Below are 19,876 nucleotides of genomic sequence, written 5' to 3'. Positions count from 1 at the left end.
GTTTCACCCAACCCCAAACATTTTACAGACGGCGTTGAGCAGAAAATTAGCCTGGATTTGTGTCTTTTTCTCATTCCATTTCTACCCCTATATTTAGCCTGCAGAAAATGGAGTTGGTGAATGAAAGCTTCCTGAACTTACATTAGCAAAAAGCTTTAACAAACAGGGGTTAATACCTATTGCTGCGTACGTAGGTTGCCTTTACCACTCTACAGTGGTTTCTGACAACATTATCTTGAAGAAGAGCTCTATGTAGCTCAAAAGCTTCTCTCTTTCACCAACAAAATTTGGTCTGATAAAAGGTATGACCTCGCCCATCTTGTCTCTCTAACATTATCTAATGGATTGTTGCTTTTCCCAGTATGAGTGGTACAGGTATTTTCTATATTGTCTGCAACCTGGTAATTACAGTGCATTATGGGCGTATTGGAAGCATTTGGGATTGGCTACTGGGAGACAGGATAACAGACTAAATGGATCATTGTTCTTTTCCAGTATGGCATTTTTTTGTTGTATCCTAGAGACAGCAAGTAGTCTTGACAGAACAATGGGCTAAAGTGCACAAAAACATCCATTTCTCTGCCATGCATCCTGGCTGGGCAGATACACCAGGTACAGTCTGCTAAAGGCACTTACGCCTTCCAGTCTTAGTCTAAAATTGAATCGTAATATGACATTACTGTAAATTTGTATAACAGGTCCACCGATCTCTTCAGTTTAAATTCCTGGAAAGTGGCTATTTTAGAACCCTCTGCTGTCCTGTTTTACAGGGAGTCTGAGATCAGATGGAGCTGGGGATGCAGGTCTGCACTCTAGTCTGACCTGCTCCTGCTATTCCCCTCCCACCTGACACTCTTGCTTCAGAATCTGGGCCCCCCAGTGATGTCACTCTCCCTTTCTGCTTTGAGCTTGGAAACTACCAGTTCCAACTGTGCACTTCAGTATCTTGTATTTCTCACCCACACAACCCCTGTAGTTCAACTTCCCAGTGGACTTCAGCTTATTCTGCCTTGTTAAGGAGATGGATACATGGTGAAGGATTTCCACCCTAGATCAAAGGACACTGTCTAGTCACCTTCCTTTACTTTTACACTCTGTAGAATGCAATTTCTTAATAGGCTTCAAAATATCCCTTTACAAATCTAGGGGCTGGCCTGCCACATAGAGAGCTCCCCCAACACCCACTGATCATGTGACTCTCCACATTCTCCTGCAGTTTCTTGCTGATTGGAAAATATAGGCTTCATCTTTCCTTGCCCAACGTTTTACTTCACACTTAAGCAGTTTAAATGCAGTGTTTGTAGCTTAGGGAATACTATTTTCCATGTCTGCTTTTTTTGCCACGTGCTTATAAAATAACTCAAAAGACTACACTGGTTAAAGTCTATCTCATTATTTCTAGCAGTCATAGTCATAAAATCAATGAAAATAAGAACTAAATCCCCAGATATTTCCACCATTTGTTTTCTCATGTTCTGCATCCAGTCAACTTTGAACAGGATCAAACAACAGAACTGGGGTGCACCTCTTTTTGATTCTTATTCTCTCAGCCTTTTGACTGTCTCCGTACACTTTAGTCCAAACAATGAGAAATGTCTGGTTCACCTTTTGGCAACCTAACATCCCAGCACGATAGTAACTCTGCCATCCACGGGACAACAGTGTCTCCTTTCCCTGATTTTAAAAGGTCACTGCTTTTCACACTACTATTACCATTTTAACGTTTAAAAAAACTCTTTAGCAAAACAGATTGATTGACTCAACACCCTTTCATTATTCTTCACTGTAGCGGTGAGATCAGCGATGCCAGAATTCTATGAAAAGATGAAGAATAAACTGCGCACAGAGGCTCAGGGAGCCGATACAGTAGTGTGGCTGGCAGTCTCACCTGCAGCAGCTAAGCAAACAAGCGGCCTGTTCTTCCAAGGTAAGGTGGCAGTTTCATAGACTGAACCTGAAGGAGGAGTGCTATTACTGCACTGATTGTACAATTGACTTTACCAAAGGGTCAGAGCGGTTATACGTTGAGGGTTAAAATAGTTCCTGCAATTGTTTATAATGTGTGACTCCAAAGGCCAAGCACAGCGTTGCATAACTAACAGAACTAGTCAAACTGACGGTATTTTGCTGGTCCTGCCCTTTCGACCGGCTGGCATTAATTGGATAAAACATCTGGGTTGAAGTTGGCTCTGCACATGACTAGGCAGAGACGTGGCAAAGCAAAGTGAGCCTGCAGCGATGTCCGATGGACTCTTGCCTTCTGTACAGAGGAGTTGCATTCATTTTGAGGGCACTTGTCTCCCCTCTTTCTCCTGTTCACATTAACAGTGCCTAGGTGCCAGTGCGCACTCGTTCTTTCTGCAGCTCTGTGGTGGGGACTTGCAGTCAGGATTGTTAGTGTGAACAATGCAGACTCTGAGATGAAATCTAAGTGCAGCTGGGTTGGTGAACGAGGGGTCAGGGAGAGAGGAGGGTGGGAAAGGGCTTTGAAAGTTCCCATTCTGCTACTCACACAGTAAGTGCTCAAGTGGGAGTGGTTTTGTGACACCTCTGCTCTCAGGGCAGTGGAGATCTGTGATGTGGGAGACAGGCCAGAGGTGGGGCCCTTTTTCATAGAAAGCCCCTCTTTCTCCCCTCCCCCCCCCCTTCCTGGGTGTGACGAAGGCTTGCTTTCAACCTGTTCGTTCAGTCTGGGGCATCTGGGAAGTTTGGATCCCTCTTCTCCACAGGTACCAGACCCACTCTTAGTCAAGAGATTTTTACTGTCCCCCACCCCCCAAGAGCAGTAAACTACAGGCTTGAATCATCTGCCCATAAACCTGACTGGAATTTCTTTTCAGATGGAATCATTTGTCTGTGGTGCATGCACAAAATGGAACACACACGTGTTCTGCCTCTTTGTAGAGCAGGGGTAGTGCCTCTTCTTCATCCTTAATCTCTCTTCCTCCCTCTTATTTCTATTGTCTGCTCCAACCACGCTTCCTGCTACCTCGTTGTCATCACCTCAGCCTGGCCCAGCTTGCCCTACAGCCTTAGCAAACAAGCAGGGGGACTGTAATCCTCAAGGTTGACCAGAGCTGTGTGTTCCTGTGAGCTTTGCACTTGGCAAGGCTGCAGCTTTGGAGAGGGGCCTGAAGATTCTTGGGGTGGCCCCCAGTAACAGTGTTCCCCATTTTGTCGGTTGGGGAACCCTGGGACTCAGTGGCTCAGTTTTTTGACAACTCTGGGAAAATCACTTGTTTTTAAATGCTCTCTGTGCCATCATCCCTTGGGGTCAGGCACAGCCCCCCTGCTTCCCCTCTTGACTCTGAATAGTGCATTGTCATCCCTTGCTGTCTTAGTTCCCTGGGAGCTATTTGCCAACTCACAATAAAATACCCCCAAACTGGATGAATATGCAGCTGTTCTGCTTCCATTCCCCTCCTGCTTCACTTTCATCTCCCTTATTCTGTTCAGTTTAGATACTTAATGCAAACCCCAGTCAGCTTTTTTGCTGAGGAAGGGAAGGGGGCTGGGAGTAGGCTGTCGTAAGCTCAAATAATTCTTTCCTCTCTGCTAATGAGACTTCACAGGACAGTGCGCAGGCAGGCAGGTAGCTGTTTCCTCCATAGCTTTGGCCTGGTAGCGTACAGCAGTTCCCAGGTATCCATGTAGGCTAATTCTCGCAAACGTTTTTCTTCCCCCCAGTAGTATTGATTGCTGCACCATAAGGAAGCGTGAGTGCGCCTCTTATTGTTTGGCTTCCTGTGCACAGCCAAGGGTGAACAGATGAAATGCTGTATGTACACTGAGTTCTTATGCTAACTTCACAAGAAACTGACAATTCACCTTTCTGGAAATTCTCTCCGAGAATGAGGCAGGCCCCTGTGCTTCCATTGAAATCCTCCACTAGAGCTCAGAACTATGTTTGAAACTGAACTCTTGTGCAAGGATGGATGACAGTCCTGTAGCTCTCCACAGCTTCCTGCTTACTGCATGGTTGCTATAGATATGGTGAAGATAAACTAGCTTTCTGCAGCTCAACTGGCCACTTCACTAAACATATTCTAGCCATACTGCTGAAGGAGAAATATTCCTCCAATGCACAGTAGTGATCTGAAGTTGCTTTTTAAAAAGATAAAGTCATTACTAAGTTCTGTGACCACAGTCATTGTGTTAAGGCAAAGACAGAGCTTCGCTGTGGGTGGTATGTAATTAGTTATAATCAGGAATGGAAATTTAGTACTATCCCTTGTGTTATGGTGCTCTATTGGTGGAGCTGTGTGGTAGACTGAACCAGGAGGCTCAGGTTCATGTAACCAGACAAGGAATGTCTTATTGTGCATGTTTGACTAAGCATTTTGACTGAGAACCAGTTTATTCTCTTGATAAAAGGCGGAGTGCTTAACAAGCTAATTCCATAGTGCTAATGCTAAGCTCTGTATTTTAAGGATAAAATTAGCCCAATTCCATCCTGTGGAATAGCTGCACCAGTGCAAACCCCCATCCTGAAAACAAGGAAAGCTACAGTTTGTTTTGCTGCTTGAAACTAGGTAAACTCCAGCAAAACAAATCACTGCACTGCTACAGCTACATTGACTAAAATCAGGGCTAATTTCTATGTAGACAGGGCCTTCCTTTTTCTAATGTCTGGCTACAAAAAGAGTCTACATCTCTCTAAAATCAGTCTCACAAGGACAGGCCTTTTGGGTGCCTAATTCAAAATGAAATTAGTGTAAGTGCATTCTGTTTTGGTAAATGAAGTAATATTTTTTTAAAAGTACAGTATTTAAATGTTGTAGAAATCCACAAGGCCAGATTAACCTTTTGGCCTCAAGATCATTCTGTGCACAGGTAAAATGCGTTGGTGGTTCTGGTTTTGAGACTAACTTTGAGCTGGGAGAGGTGAAAGATTTACTACTTTTTTTTTTTTTCTCTCTTCCCCCTGCAGACCGGCAACCTGTTTCTACCCACTTGCTCCTGGCCAGAACATATTCTTCACCAGAGGAGGAAGAGAAGCTAATAAAAACTTTGGAAGAGCTTTCCCAGAAATTTAAACCCACTTGATCATGTCTTCTGTAGGCATTTATCACCACCAAAATGAAGCTTTGAATTAGAATACTAGCAGAACTGTATTACACCTATGAGGGGAAGAGAACAAGTTTGCTACAACTAATATACTTATGCAGAATCATACTTCACCTTTTATAACAAGTTGTAATGTATACTGTTACTGCAGGCTTTCATCAGATAGCATAAGCTATTGAGCAGTTGAATATGAATTCAGATTTTGCTCCCCTGAAGTCCTACCTCTGTCTGTCATACAGTAGAGTACATGCACCTTGCTTCAAGTATGTAAAGGAAACATCAGAGGGAGGTATTTCAGCATTGGGTTGCTCATATGTGCCTGTAACAAACAAGTTCTAGCCTAGCACTATTACTAATTAGTGACTGCCCCATAAACTTGTGTGGCTACAATCAGTTAGTGCTGGGTTAGACTTTACCTCTCCTATCTAGGTTTTGCTAGTGTCAGTATTCTCCCCTTGCACTCACAACTCAACCACTGCTTTATAACAGTAGAGGAGTGGGCTGTAGGTGGAAAAGAAAGGTCAAAGTACTTTTTCCAAGACCAGAAGTGCTAGACTGCTATTTGGAAAGCCTATTATAGTCCTTTTCAATCTGATTTTTCTAACTGATCTTTTATTTATAGCAAACTACTTTTCTTCTTTAGAGGCTAAACCAGTACCTTTCCCTCTATCTATATATACTGTATTTTAGAGCTAAGAACCTTCTCTCCTGTATGGGGGCAAGGGGTAGTCTGCTTATGGGGCTGTAGACACTCAGTTTGGAGTGTCTTTCCTTTCATAAGGCCTGTTCCTACAAAGGTCTATATCAGTTTAACTGAACCAGCAAGTGTTACACAATTCATGTAAACAGTCAGGTTTAAGGCCTTGAGATTTTCTGTAAACTAATTACTGAAAACAGGAGGAAGTAGACCACTATTTTCTGTGTAGGCAGCTCTGCAGCTGTTGCCAAATTCCTGCTGCTTGACTCAATGAACAGGGAGGAAATACTATTCCATTCCAGCCTCAAGGGGTTGGAGCTTTGATTTAAGGAAGCACAGAGCCACATACCAAAGTGAAAACCTAATCTGGATGGGAGCTTGCCTTTAGCAATGGTAATGACAATGCTTGAAAATAGCTGTACCTTTACAGCCAAGAGAATGAAAGGAGAAACTAGTACATGCTTGTTACATGGGTGGCACCTAAAGGCTTTACTACAGCTTTAACATAAGGGTGCACACATCATAGCTTCCATATGCTGTGCTTACTGCATAACAGGACTAGTTGCATTCCACCCTCCATTTCAGGGACTCACTGAAATCCCCCTCACAAGGATTCTGTATGTCTCCCATACCAGCATCTCAGTACATCCTCTAGTGATCATGTTACATTCAGACAGAAGTGCTGGCTAGTTGAGTGCAGGGCCATGCAAACTCAGCTAATTATGGGAGGTAACTAAAGGGTTAAATTCATTTTAGCTGTGTACATTCAGAATTGATGGAATATGCTGAATAAGACAATTGAAGTGCAAGCAGGGGGAACTAATGAACTTTAGAATTAGCAAAGTATTGGTCTGCTTAAGGCAACATGGACACAGCCACACTGCAAAAGCAGTAAAATTTTGAACAGCAGTAGTTTGATTGCTTATAGGCAACACCAGTCTTTGGCAGTAAACTTTTTATAACAAGCCTTTGAAAATTACAAAAGAAATATTATTCTAACCTACCTTATTGAGACTGTTAAACTAGAACCTGTATATAAAAAATAATTAGTTCTCAGCTAGCAGCAAGAATACTACCTTTAAGGCTTGTCTACACTGCATGGCAAAGTCCTTGGGGGGAGGGGGTCCACAGGTTAGAGGACGTAGTTGTAGAGCACTGTAACTGCTCAATGTAGATACTGCTGGCATGTTCTAAAAGGTACTTAGTTTGCATTAGTCCTCTGTCAATAAGACCCCCTCTAGAACACTTTGTTGCCCTGCAGGCAAGCCCATAGTTTACTAGAGATATCAAAGTGAGTTGTCTTGTCTTTCTGGGCTATAAAGATTGATCACTTGAGGCCATGCTACTGCCCAAAGGAGAATTAATTATGTCTAGATTTTAAATATTATAAGGAAGCTTTCACAAAAGAGGTGTCCCAGCTGTGTAAAGTGCACATAGTTTAAAAAAGGAGTATGCTGTAAGGTCCTTTACATTTGTGTTCAAAAGCATCCAAATTAGGTATAAAGAAACTTGTGATTCCAGTCTGCTCTCTCTATGTCAAAATACAGTCAAACGAAAACATGATCTTAGTAGTATGACAAGCTTCTAGCAAGATACTAAGTAGTAGATGTTAGAATATAGATATTCAGGCCTGCCTGTAAAGGTCTATATACTTTAAGAACTTAGGTGTATTTTTAATCACTTAGCTAGTTATAGAGGTATGAAACAAATAAAAAAATCACAGGTCCACCTGTGTACAGGCCTTCTCCCACTAGGACAGCTTGAGACCTTGTTCTCAGGCTAAGGCCTTTGGCTAAGCAGTAGAGGCAGCCATAAGCTGGGAAGCGAACGGTCACATCCTCACATCCCAAACCAGTCACACTAAAAATAAACTGCTATTGAGCTGTTAGGAAGACAATCCTGTCCTGATAGTGCCCATCACCACCAGATAAAGAAACTGATCTTAAGATGGTTAAAGAAAACTTAAGTTTGATTGATTTCTTGCCAGACAGGATGCTCTTATCAATGGTTGTGAAACCCTCATTTCTGTATTTTTATCTTTATGACCCCCACTTTTCTATTGTTAATCTGTCTGGTTCTCTAACTTTTTCTGTCTGCTGTATAATTCATTTTGCTAGATGTAAGTTAATTAGGATAGTGAGATAGAATTGGTTAGAGAATTACATTAGGCTTGGTTAGTTAAATTTCAGTAAAATGACTGGTTAAGGTACAGCTGAGAATATTGCTATATAAACTGGGGTCAAACAGGAAGTGGAAGAGGAAACTGGAATCATGCTTGCTAATGAGGGGGAAGGAACTGGAATAGGGACACAGTAAACACTCTGTAGCATCAAAGCTGGGAAGGGGGATGGGTAAATGCTCTGTGGAGTCAGAGCTGGGAACAGAACACTGGCTGGGGGGGGGGGGGGGGGGGGGAAACAGGCTCTCTTGGCCTATTAAAGATAAGCCCGACTGGTGTGAAGGGCTTTGGAATAGGCTTGCTTGGAAACTAACCCCAATAAACATAGCATTGTCTGCGCTTCGGACTTCTGGTCTTTTACTGCTTGCTGTCTGCATGACAAGAACCAGGAAAGTGGGAGGGTTGAGGGAAAGCCCTCTAACAGTAGATAACTTTCAAGTTATTGTAGTGTTGAAGAGGAGACTGGTAAAGAACAATCTAAAAAGCAGTAAGTAGTATGAGAGCGAGAGAGAGAGTTTGTGTGTGTTTTGAGAATTGGATTCTTTCTCACATACAAATTACAGTGAAAAAGTACAACAGGAAGATTTGCACAGACATTTATTTCCCAAAGGTTTAGGTTTTACATTAATTTATTACACTGTTTGATCAGTTAAACAGTTACTGAAAAGATGGCAAATTGTGGAGGGAAAATTCTAGACAAAGGGAAACAATGACATTCAGCAGCATTTTAATAGTACATTAATTGCAGAATTTAAATAAAAGTTTCTCATTACTGAATAATCTTATTAGTTAGCCAAATTCCTGTGCAACTGGAATTTCCTCCTACCAGTGTAAAAATATACCAAACCCTCACCCTTCGGTAATATTCTGACAAATGGCAGGTGGGTGTCAATGTTCTTAGGGAACTAAATATATTTTAGTCAATTTGCAGTAACTGAACACTACCCTTCACACCTGCCAGCTTTGTTGTGGTTGAAGAGAAAGTTTCAAAATAGATTCCAAAATCAATAGTTAATAACCGCTAACGACAGAGGGCATTCTTCTATTTAACAGTGGAGAGAAAGTTACCCGTACCAGATAATTTAATAAATTGAAGCATATTGTTTGGACAAGCGTTTTAACAGAAAGCATATGCAGTAGCTACATTTCCTAATCTAGCAGGCTGCAGAGCTTAACAACTTAATGTTCGTGTACTTTTCAGTGTGTTTTAGCTAAAGTAAGTTTGCAACCCTGTAGAAGTCCGTATAATGTAAGCTACCTAAAACAGTGCATAAAACTAAAAAAGTGCACTTACATCTTTTGGTCCATATTCCATACTTAAATATCCCTTTACTTTCTTTCCATTCATAGGTTATAGGTGGAAAGGCTCAAAGTCATGTAAGCGTAAAACTTAGTCACAGTGTAGGAAAATGCCAGCTGTCATATTTTGTAGTTGAAGTGCATTTGTGATCAACAATTAAATCTAGGGCTAGGGCAGCAATTCAAAACCAAATATGTAGTTTTTCATAACATTGGCATTATATTTCATTTAGTTCAACATTTAAACACAATTCTTCTCCCCTTTAAAAACATTCCTTTTTCCTCACCACAACTTTGACTGAGGTATGTGAGGTAAGCAAGTGAGATGCTTTATTTTAAAATATAATGCACATTAGGTGTGTGTGTCATGTAAGCAAATACATTCATTGTCATCTTAAATTCTAGTGGCAAGAGACACTACTGACTGAATATCCAATGTAGACAGAGGACCAGCACTAGTTAAGCAATGCTCTTTCAATACTTTAAAACAAAAAAAACTAAACAGCCAGACACAGGAAGGCAACATAAACAGGGAACTGGTGAAGTTATTTTTCCAGGATATGTAACTTTCAGCTTGAGTCTGTAATGCCAACATAGCTGTTCTCCCTCACCTCACCTCCTTTCCTACAATCAGTCTAGAGCTTTGATGCTAGCTTCCGAAAAACACTGCAAACTTATCTTTAATTGTCTTATTTAAAAAAAAAAAAATCCCATCAAGTCCTTATATTTTTTCCTTACTCTTAAGAGCTCCCGGGCAATAGTTAAGGGGCTGTGTGCTCCTGTTTATGTAAAGAGCTTTTTTGCACAGGCCAGAGAGCACCACCATTAACCACGCTTAAATTTACTCCCCTGCACCTTCAAGACACACGTCCCTGTTTAGAGGATAACCACCCCTTGCAGGCTCTGAAGATGGGTGCGCACCATCAATACTACAGCAGAACTGATAATAGTGTTTTGAGCTCTACCAGGGAAGCAAACTTGAACACTTTAATCTTTGATAGGAATGCTAATGTAATAACGGTCAGGTGATTTTTCAAGTTCACAGGGTCCCTGTCCTGAGTTCCGTGTCTGGCACAAACTTGTTCCATGTAAAAATGTTAGTCTAACTAAAAAACCTGTAAACAACAATTGTAAACAAAGTAGGCTGCCTTCTAGTACCAGGGCTCTGCCGATAACAATGGTACCATATCACATTTTGTGCTGTTATTCTCAAAAGCAGGTGCAGGGCACATCCAGTAACTTTGTAATGACCACACATTTTTGTAGAATGTACCACTGAACTGGAAATGATTTTTCAGTGCAGATCCTTCATTACAATTTCTTGAAGGAAACTCAAAGTACCATCTACAGTTATTTGCTTACTTCTGACATGTCAGTTTTCTATACTATGTATAAAATGAGAATTTCTCAGCTTACTATTGTACCATGGTACAAGTAAGGTTGCAGGGGAATATGTTCCTACGTGACTCAGATTAAGGGTGGTATTTTGAAAAGTGCTCAATGACTTCAGTGGGAGCAGAGTTAGGCAAACACCGAATACGTTTGAAAATCCCACCTTGAGATAGTGGGTGTAGATTTCTCTTCTAGGCCAATTAATACAATTTTCAACTCAATCTGATTACATTTTAGGAAAAATGTCACTTGTTAAAATACAATAGCATCTGTGGCAGTACAACATGTTAGTCAATGTTTAATTTAGTAAGTGGAAAGTGAATGTTTAATAACCCAAGCAATAGTGGATACAAAGGGATACTTGTAGAAAAAATCACTGCTCATCGACTTCATTAAGGACTGGCAGCCCCTCACCATTTGTAAACTATAGTAAAAGAAACCCATAGTCTTCAGTTGTCCTCCCGACCCCCCCATACTCGGTATGTTCTCCCTTTCTTCTGCAAAGCTCTCTGATAGAACTCTCTCTCTAACGCATAGTGCCATCATATTTTCCCAATTAAATTAGATCTCACTTTAATTCATTCAAAACTAGAGCTTGTCAAAGTCTTCCCAGTGCCAATTTTGTAAGATTTTGAATTTGGATGAAAATGGGGGAAGAGGCTTCTAAATCTGGGCATATTTCCCCTGTTTTTCAACCAGTTTGTTCCAACACTACTTTATAATCCTACTTTTGTGGGTGAGGTTGCTTTTGATAGATTTTCACTTACCTTGCACTTGGACAGACACCAGTGACTGGTTAGGGGAAAGAATTCTGGGATGTGAATAAAGGGGTTTAAAATCATTGTATGCAGGCAGACAAGTGGAGAGGGAAGGTACCTGAAAGGAAGGAAAACCAAGAAAAAGCGAAGTAAAATTTAACAAAAATGGCACCTCCACTATAAACATGTCCAAACCCAAGAAATATTTCTAGAGGACAGTATCAATATTTTATTACCCCTCCCCCCCATGCAGGTTCACAGACCTAATTCCTAAAGGGAGGGTGTCAGATAATATTTACAGGTAAAAAAAAAAAATGGCACGTTCTCTCCCTGAACAAAGCTATCTTCTAACCTGATGGGATATATAAGGCAGGCTTTAAAAAAAGATGTGAGGACAGACGAGCCAAAGACTGCAGTAGTGGCAAGTCAGGTATTTGGATTTCTACAGTACCCAATGTCAAAGAAATTGGAAGACTAACAGCAGCTGATCAGGAGATTTTATAGCTCAATCCAGAAGGTGGCACTGTTTCTAACAGGATAAGCCCCAACCAGTCGAAGTTTCCACAGCTGCTAGCTTTTGCAGAGTTAGGTGAAGAAGGGAACTTTGATCAATTAAGGCTCTTCACAGTTTTTCTTCTTTTGGGCTGGGAGGGTGAAGTCTGATTGGCAAAACTAAACCTTTATCAGCCCCCCACACGACTGGAGGGTTTTAAGGATTACCTAAAAACACAGGCCCCTCTCGCTCCAAAGGAAACAGCCTCAAAGGACTCCTAGGGCATGTGTACACTACAAAGTTAAGTCAAGTCGACATCCAGCCACCACAGTAATTAAGTCAGTGGTGCATGTCCACACCGTGGTCAGTGTGTCGGTGGAGTGCATCCTAACTAGCAGCATTTGCATCGATGCACAGAGCAGTGCACTGTGGGTAGTATCCCACAGTGCAACTAGCCACAGAGGGTTTTAGGAAGGGCTTGCAATGCCTTATGGGACCAAAACATTGTCGCGGGGGGGGAATGGGAACATGGCTTTGGCCTTCCATGATGCAGTTTCCTCCCTCCCTCTCCTGATATAAAGGGCAAACAACCCATACTTTCTCAAGCCTTTTTTTCGAAAACTTGGCTTAGCCATGGACCCCACTCAGCTGTGCAATCTTGTTGTGAGCATTACAAACACCTCACCTTACCCTGCAGTATTTCCAGAGCCAAGATGAGAACTGCCACATGGAATACAGCGATGTCATACAAGCAGCCCTGCTGCAAGCCATAGAACAATTCCCGGTTGCCGCTGGCAATCGTGCAGCACTTGAACATGGTGGAGCGCTGTTTCTGCTCTTGGGAAACAAGCACTGACTGGTGGGATCACATCGTTACACAGCTATGGGATGACTAGCAGTGGCTGCACAACTTTCGAATGCGAAAGGCCATGTTCCAGGAACTTTGTGCAGAGCTATCCCCAGCCCTGAAGCGCAGCAGCACTAAAATGAGACCTGCACTGACAGTGGAGAAGCGAGTGGCGATAGCTCTGTGGAAACTTGCAATGCCAGATTGCTAATGGTCAGTGGGGAATCAATTTGGAGTGGGTAAATCCACTGTGGGAGCTGTTGCGATCCAAGTGTGCAGGGCCATTAATTGAATTCTACTAAGAAGGGCAGTAACTCTGGGCAATGTGCAGGACATAGTGGATGGTTTTATCACGATGGAGTTCCTGAGCTACAATGGGGTGATAGAAGGTATACATATCCCTATCTTGGCACCAGACCACCTAGCCAAAGAGTACATAACCATAAGGTTTATTTTTCAATGGTGTTGCAAGTGTTGGTGGATCACAGTTTGACGGACATAACATAGGATGGTCAGGAACGGTGCATGACGTGCACATGTTTAGGAACACAAGTTTGTTCAGAAAGCTGCAAGCAAGGACTCTTTCCAAATCACAAAGTAAGCATTGATGATGTTGAAACGCTAACAGTGATCCTGGGAGATCCAGCGTACCCCTTGCTCATGAAGCCGTACGCTGTACTCAGAAACAGTCTTTTCTGGGGCGCACAGTCTGCGTAGCTGGAGGGGCTACTGGGAAGCAGATACCCACTGAACCTCACTTTTTCTTCAGATTAAACATAAAATATAAGAGCATGTAACCCCGACAGTTTGATTGGAATTGCACTCACCAGAGGTGCCTTCCCTGGCATCACACTTGGCCACCATGCTGTCCTGCGACCAAAAATACCTCCTGGTTCTCTGGGAGAATGGATCCACCCGCACCGGTCTCCCATTCTCCTCCTCCTCCTCTTGCTTGTCCAGAATGTCCTCCTCATTGTTGCCTGAGGTGGCCTGGGACTCAGACTCCTGGGAGGTATCCACGCTGCATTTGGGGTTAGTTGTGGGGTCACCACCAAGATCTGCATTCAGCTCATTGTAGAAGCAGCATGTGTGTGGTGCAGAACCAGAACAACTGTTCATCTCCTTTGTCTTCTGGTACGTCAGCCAAAGTTCTTTGATTTTCACATGGCAATGCTGCATGTCCCTGCTGTAGTCCTTCTCCTCCATCTCGTAGATGTCTCTCTCGGCTGGATCAGAGCTGTGCCTGCACAGACTCTTCTCCCCACAGACCAATAAGATCCACCACCTCCTGTGTACTCCAGGCTGGAGCGTGCTTGGGGCGTTGAGTCACCATGATCAGCTGGGCTGGTGAGCTCTCCATGCTGATCCAACAGGAAATTGGAATTCAAAAGTTCCTGGAGCTTTAAAAGGGGAGGAGCTGTTTCCTGTGTAGCTGGCTGCTGTGCAATGGAGTTGAAAAACGATCTCCAGAGTGGTCACAAAGGAGCATTGTGGGACACCTCCTGGAGGCCAATTCAGTTGACTTACACAATGCTGTGTCAACACTGCCTCTTTGTCTACCCATCAACATTGATGTAAGCGCTACGCCTCTCGTGGAAGTGGAGTCATTAACTCAACATTACAGGCGAGTTAGGTCAGAAGGGACCTGGTAGTGTAGAGGCATACATTATTAGGGAGACATAAGGTGCCTTCCATTGACTTAAGTTTGTAGTGTAGAGCAGGCCCTGGATAATGTGCTGGTGTGACTAACCTGGTCAAAGACCCCTCAGCCACACCAATATGCCACTCAGCTGCTTAATCAAATGGTGCAGACAGGCTGATAAAACAAAGGGAGACCTTCAGAGCTTGTGTGCCTGGGCATCACCATAAGAGAAGCTTTCAGAAAAGTTGGGTTTTTCTTGCTTCTGCCAATTTGTCTGCTATTAACTCATAAGTAAAGCCTAGAAGTTAACTCAGAAAAAAGTTCTGAAGCCTTAGTGGGAGCTGAGAAGTTATGCTGCCAATCAAGATGATGCCAAGAATCCGGCAGCCCATACATCCTACTTTCATTGGCTGCTCAGGCCCTTCCAAGTGTGATAAGTGAAAACCCATCTCATTAAAAGAATGACCTTGTTCACTCATTGTTTAGAAGAGGCAGTTTTATTTCAGCATAGACAGAACAGGCAGATGTATATCAGATGAGACTGTATATCCAAATTTCCCTATTAAAAATTAAACAAAGCAAGAGGATGGAGAGGTTAAAGACAGATTTTGATGAAAATAAATTTAGTAAACTGTTAAACTCGTGCTGAAGAACATATTAAAGTATCTTGGAGACATGCATTTACATACAGGAACCACAAGACAAAGTGGTAGTTGGATCATTTATGCCCACAAGAATTATAAACTGCCAAGTAGAATTGTTAGAGGAAAATTGACTGGAACAGAAATCAGTAGAAGTTTTTCCCGTTTTTAAAACTAAATCTATCCCAATCTGAGGTTAGCAAGAGCTTTATTTGGTCAATATAATGACCACAGAAAACAGACTGATAAAATAAAGGGAAAGTGAAAAATAATGGAAAAACAAATCAAACCATTAGCTGGTCAATAAAAATCAATTTTTCTAAGACAGAAGTATTACCACATGGATGCCTGGTAAGTGCAATTTATCACCATGTGGCTTGCATGCTTTTGTCCTAGTCATAAGGAACCATCAGGACTACATATTTCTCTCTGATGCAATATTATTTTTGTACTGAACATTTACCAAAGCCGAAACTGGAGGGAATGAGTTTTACAAATGTGCTGTAAATAACCAGATTCACAGTGTTAAAGACAAACTATTTATTTTACTCCACCCTAAAACCCAGGGGTCCACTTCATCCCGGTCTATCTACATTTACTTAGCTCAATTTTTCCACGTTCACCAATACTCCACTGACTGAGAACCACAATCCCAAGTAATTACCAGTAACAATTTCTTGGTAGAGGTACACAGAAGTGCTATTAATCTTCTTAAGAGAAATGGCAAGGGGCATTTCAGATCTGTTCAAGGAAGTCCTGACTGTTCACAAAATATTAAGTATCAGAGGGGTAGCCGTGTTAGTCTGGATCTGTAAAATATTAGTTATCTGGCTCCCATTACTGTAGTATTGGAGTGTCTCAGTGTAATGTATTCTCTCCATACCATCCCAGTGAAGTAGGGAAGTGCTATCGCCCCCACTGTATAGATGGGGAACTTTGGCCCAGAGGGACTAAGTGAGTTGCACACGGTCATACAGGAAGTCTCTAGCAAAGCAGGAAATTGAACTCCAGGTTTCCAGAGTCCCAGGCTAGCACTAACAACCAGGACCGTCCTTACTCACCGTGGAATCCCGATCCTGACGGGGCCTCTGGGCATGCTGTGATTAATAAAGAAGGCTAAAACAGCAGAACTGGGTTCAGCTTTGTATCCCATTGACTATTATGCATCTCCAGTCTTAGTTCGGTCTGAAAACATTCTCTTTCAGCACTGTTTTCTTTTGAATTATTTTGCCAATGGTTCTCTGAGTTCTGTCCCCAACAGGAAAAGATTTCAGTCTCACTGAACACAAATAAATGGAATGGAGAAATTCAGAGATGCCTGGAATTTTTTTTTTTTTTTTAAACATTGTTATACAACCCACCAAACTGAAGATACTGAAGTAGCCACACAAAATTAAGGGAGAATCTCTTTGAATCCTGATTATTAGAATTTTGGGTCTTTATTGGTCCCAAGCTGGAGGCAACGTTTTTCCCTCAGATGCATGCAGGATTCCCACCATCATTCATGTGTGAGATCATAAGGAAAAATCTGGCCCCATCTTTTCCATCAATACTGCCCACAAGTGATTCTGTAACACATCTGCTCTCACACGGTGCTTTGACAGACTTGGCTCATCCAAAAATCAGCAAGCTTGCAAATAATAAAGTGATACTTATCTCTTATGCCCAAACCACTTCAAGTTAGAGCTCAGGGCAGTCAGCACTCCAGTCTTCCTAGAAATGTGGTTAGGTGTGTGGCTTTGGGGTTTTTTTTTTTACATATCTGAGTGTGTATGCACGGCATATAGTGAAAAGATGAAAAAAAGACTATTGAAAAAAAATATGCACCATTTGTTTAAGCTGGTCAATGCCGTCTTCTGTAAAGAATCAGGATACTCATGTGGGGTATGTACACATTCACTGCACCATTAGTTCCTACATACTACAAAATAGAAAGATTTAAATGCTGATAATTAATCTGGTCTTTTTTTCCAAGCTCTGTTGTAAACAGTAAGGACAATTCATGCACTGCATTCTAAAATAATAGTTATAGCAGCCCTGTTTTGGACTGAGAAAAATTATCTCAATATTTTTCACCTACATTGAAGTCTTATGAAATAAAGCAATCTGCGTATGAGAACATACAATTTCCTTCCGTTTGCTTAAACCAATGGTTTCTTTCTGCAACTAGATGGGGCTACACAGAATCCTTTTCAAATGTCTGACATCCCACTTTTGCATCAGCAACCAATCCAATACTGAGGAAATATGCTCCTCACCCACTGCCCAATACTGTATATATTTAAGCAACCCTGCCAGGGCTAAGCTTTAACAGTTATCCCCTTTCATACCACTTCAAGGATCACACCATGTGGTGTTAAGACCCCCCGCCCCCCTTTTTTTTTCTTGCTTGATATCAAGGTCACCATCAGTAGGGTTACCATATTTAAACATTAAAAAAGAGGACACTCCACAGGGCCCTGGCCCCGCCCCTTCCCCAAAGTCCCCGTCCCAACTCCGCCCCCTCCCCTGAGCACCCCGCATTCCCCCTCCTCCCTCCCAGCCACGCGAAACAGCTGCCCGAGCGCTACCAGCTTCATGGTTTGCCGGGCAGCCCCCAGACCTCCAGACCCTGATGCCCCCAGCCGGGCGCTTCCCCAGTGCAGCCGGAGCCTGGGAGGGGAAGCACCTGGCAGGGGGTGCAGGGTCTGGAGGTCTGGGAGCTGCCCGGCAAACCATGAGGCTGGTAGTGCTCGGGCAGCTCAGCTCTTCAGCTTCACAAAGCTGAGGTGTCTGGGGGGAGCAGCAGCAGCCACCACCGCAGAGGAATCCGCCTGCAGCTCGCAGCCAGCCGGAGCCGCTCTAAGGTAAGCAGGGGACTGGGGCAGGGATGCCGGCAAAACAAAGCTGGGAGTATTTTCCCGGACATGTTCGGCTTTTTGGCAAGTCCCCCTGGACGGGGATTTGAGGACCAAAAATCCGGACGTATGGTAACCCTACCATCAGGTCATAGAAAATAGAAAAGAGACCTATTGGACCATCTAGTCTCTTGTTACTAGTGCAGAATTCTTCCCTGCAGTACAATTTGTTAGCCCTCTGTCCAGTTTGAAATGACCCATGCAATGAGTTTGTTTTTTCTATCCTCAGGAGACTATCGCTGTTATCTAAGAAAACTGTTGCTAGTAGTCAGCATACATTTTCCTTTGCTTAATTTCATCTCATTCCTAGTTCCTACCTTAAAGAAAAACAACACACTTCTCAGCTTCTCCTCCAAACCCGCAAAAATATCTTCCTTTAGTCACCAATACCGAGCAGGAACATAAGTAGTTATATTAATATCTTGCCTCAGGTCAATTGCCAACACACATTTATTGTCAGTGCAATGTACAATAATGGTGGGGGGTTATTTTCTGTAAGCATTGCAGTAATCATTGGTTTTTAAGCCACACAGACTGGGTAGATTCCCTGAAGGGGAAAAAACGCTAACAGAGGATAGATGAAAATCTGATAAATTTAAATTTAAGAGTGGAGGAAGGCTAGTGTTTTCTGCATTCCTCTGATGCAGTGGAAAAATCATGTAACTAAAATAAACGGCAACTGTAATCAACTACCCCAAGAAAATGGAGGATTTCTGCTTGTACTTCTTAGGATGGAATTTAGCATCCTTGTTGAAAGATGCCCTTGCCTCACCTCCAAGTAAAAAGAAAAAGGATAATTGTATAGAATAATTGCACTGAGGGTCTCTCCTCACAGCTATAACTGCAAGAATGGAGCAGGCAACAGGAATTTGGGGATCCACGCTGATCAAAAGGGCTGAAAGAAACTGACACTAAGGGCTTGTCTACACTTACCGGGGGATCGACGCGCGGCATTCGTTGCATCGGTGGTCGATTTAGCGAATCTAGTGAAGACCCACTACATTGACAGCAGATCCACTCCCATTGACTCCTGTACTCCACTTGAATGAGAAGTGCAAGGGGTGTTGATGGGAGAGCGTCTCCTGTCGACATAGTGTAGTATGGACCCCACGGTAAGTAGATCCAAGGTACATAGTTATTCACGTAGCTGAAGTTGCATAATTTAGATCGATCTCCCCCCATAGTATAGAGAAGGCCTAACCCTTATCCCAGAGATCGGACGTTCTTCTTAACTCTCACAGTGTTGAATCCTTGTACTTTTATTTGAGAGATAAAGGAGCTGCAGTTCAGGTAAGACAGGTCTATTTTTCTTGCTTGATATCAATACATATTCACATACATAAGACGTAGCTCCAATGAGAGCTAACTGATTACATCAAGAGAACAGACCCCCTTTAGCTCTTATGTGTCCTCCAGTCAAGACAATTCTTTTTGTTAGTAGACTGAACCCTGAACTGCCCAATACAGCAGAAGTTTTTCTAGGCACAAAGAGAAGCAAAAAGAACAAACCAACCCACAGAATGGGATTTCTCAGTCTCTCATCCACAGCATTTAAATTGTAAAGATCAAGGAAAGGACTTCATTACAATTTGCAGAGAAGTCTGTTTTCACAGTACAGTCAACCCTCTTACAGTTAGATGGTTTGTGGATGGTGGAGTCTCTGGTTCTCCTCCATTTTGGGGGGTAAACTCTGGGTTATTTTTTTGTTTGGTGGATTTGTACTTACACAGCCTATGAGGGAGAGGCTAAAAGACAGAGGCAAATCCTCAGCTGATGTAAACTGTTAGCTCCTCTGACTTCAATGGAACTTTAATAATTTACACCAGATGCTGAACTGCCCTCTTAGTGTTTACCTTTGGGCATGTCTACACTACAAAATTAAGTCGCCCTAAGTGATGTTAATGTTCAGCCACCTCAGTAATTAAATCGTATTTGCATGTCCACACTACACTTGTGCCGGCGGT

The 19,876-nt window shown here is 42.6% G+C and overlaps 1 protein-coding gene across 1 annotated transcript in view; it reads left to right on the top strand.

Annotated features, from left to right (window-relative positions):
• Positions 1-5,078, top strand: part of DHRS12 (dehydrogenase/reductase 12) — a gene marked incomplete at its 5' end in the record, with an annotated part of 28,858 nt that extends 23,780 nt beyond the window's left edge. The window contains 3 exon segments of the mRNA XM_034758539.1: positions 522-612; positions 1,790-1,927; positions 4,931-5,078. Of these exon segments, the coding sequence (XP_034614430.1) occupies positions 522-612; positions 1,790-1,927; positions 4,931-5,046 (345 nt within the window). The 3' untranslated portion in view covers positions 5,047-5,078.
• Between the last annotated feature and the right edge of the window lie 14,798 nt (positions 5,079-19,876).

The sequence above is a fragment of the Trachemys scripta genome, chromosome 1, assembly GCF_013100865.1.
Source record: "Trachemys scripta elegans isolate TJP31775 chromosome 1, CAS_Tse_1.0, whole genome shotgun sequence".
Classification (NCBI taxonomy): domain Eukaryota; kingdom Metazoa; phylum Chordata; order Testudines; family Emydidae; genus Trachemys; species Trachemys scripta.
This window is presented reverse-complemented; position numbering and strand designations above follow the sequence as displayed.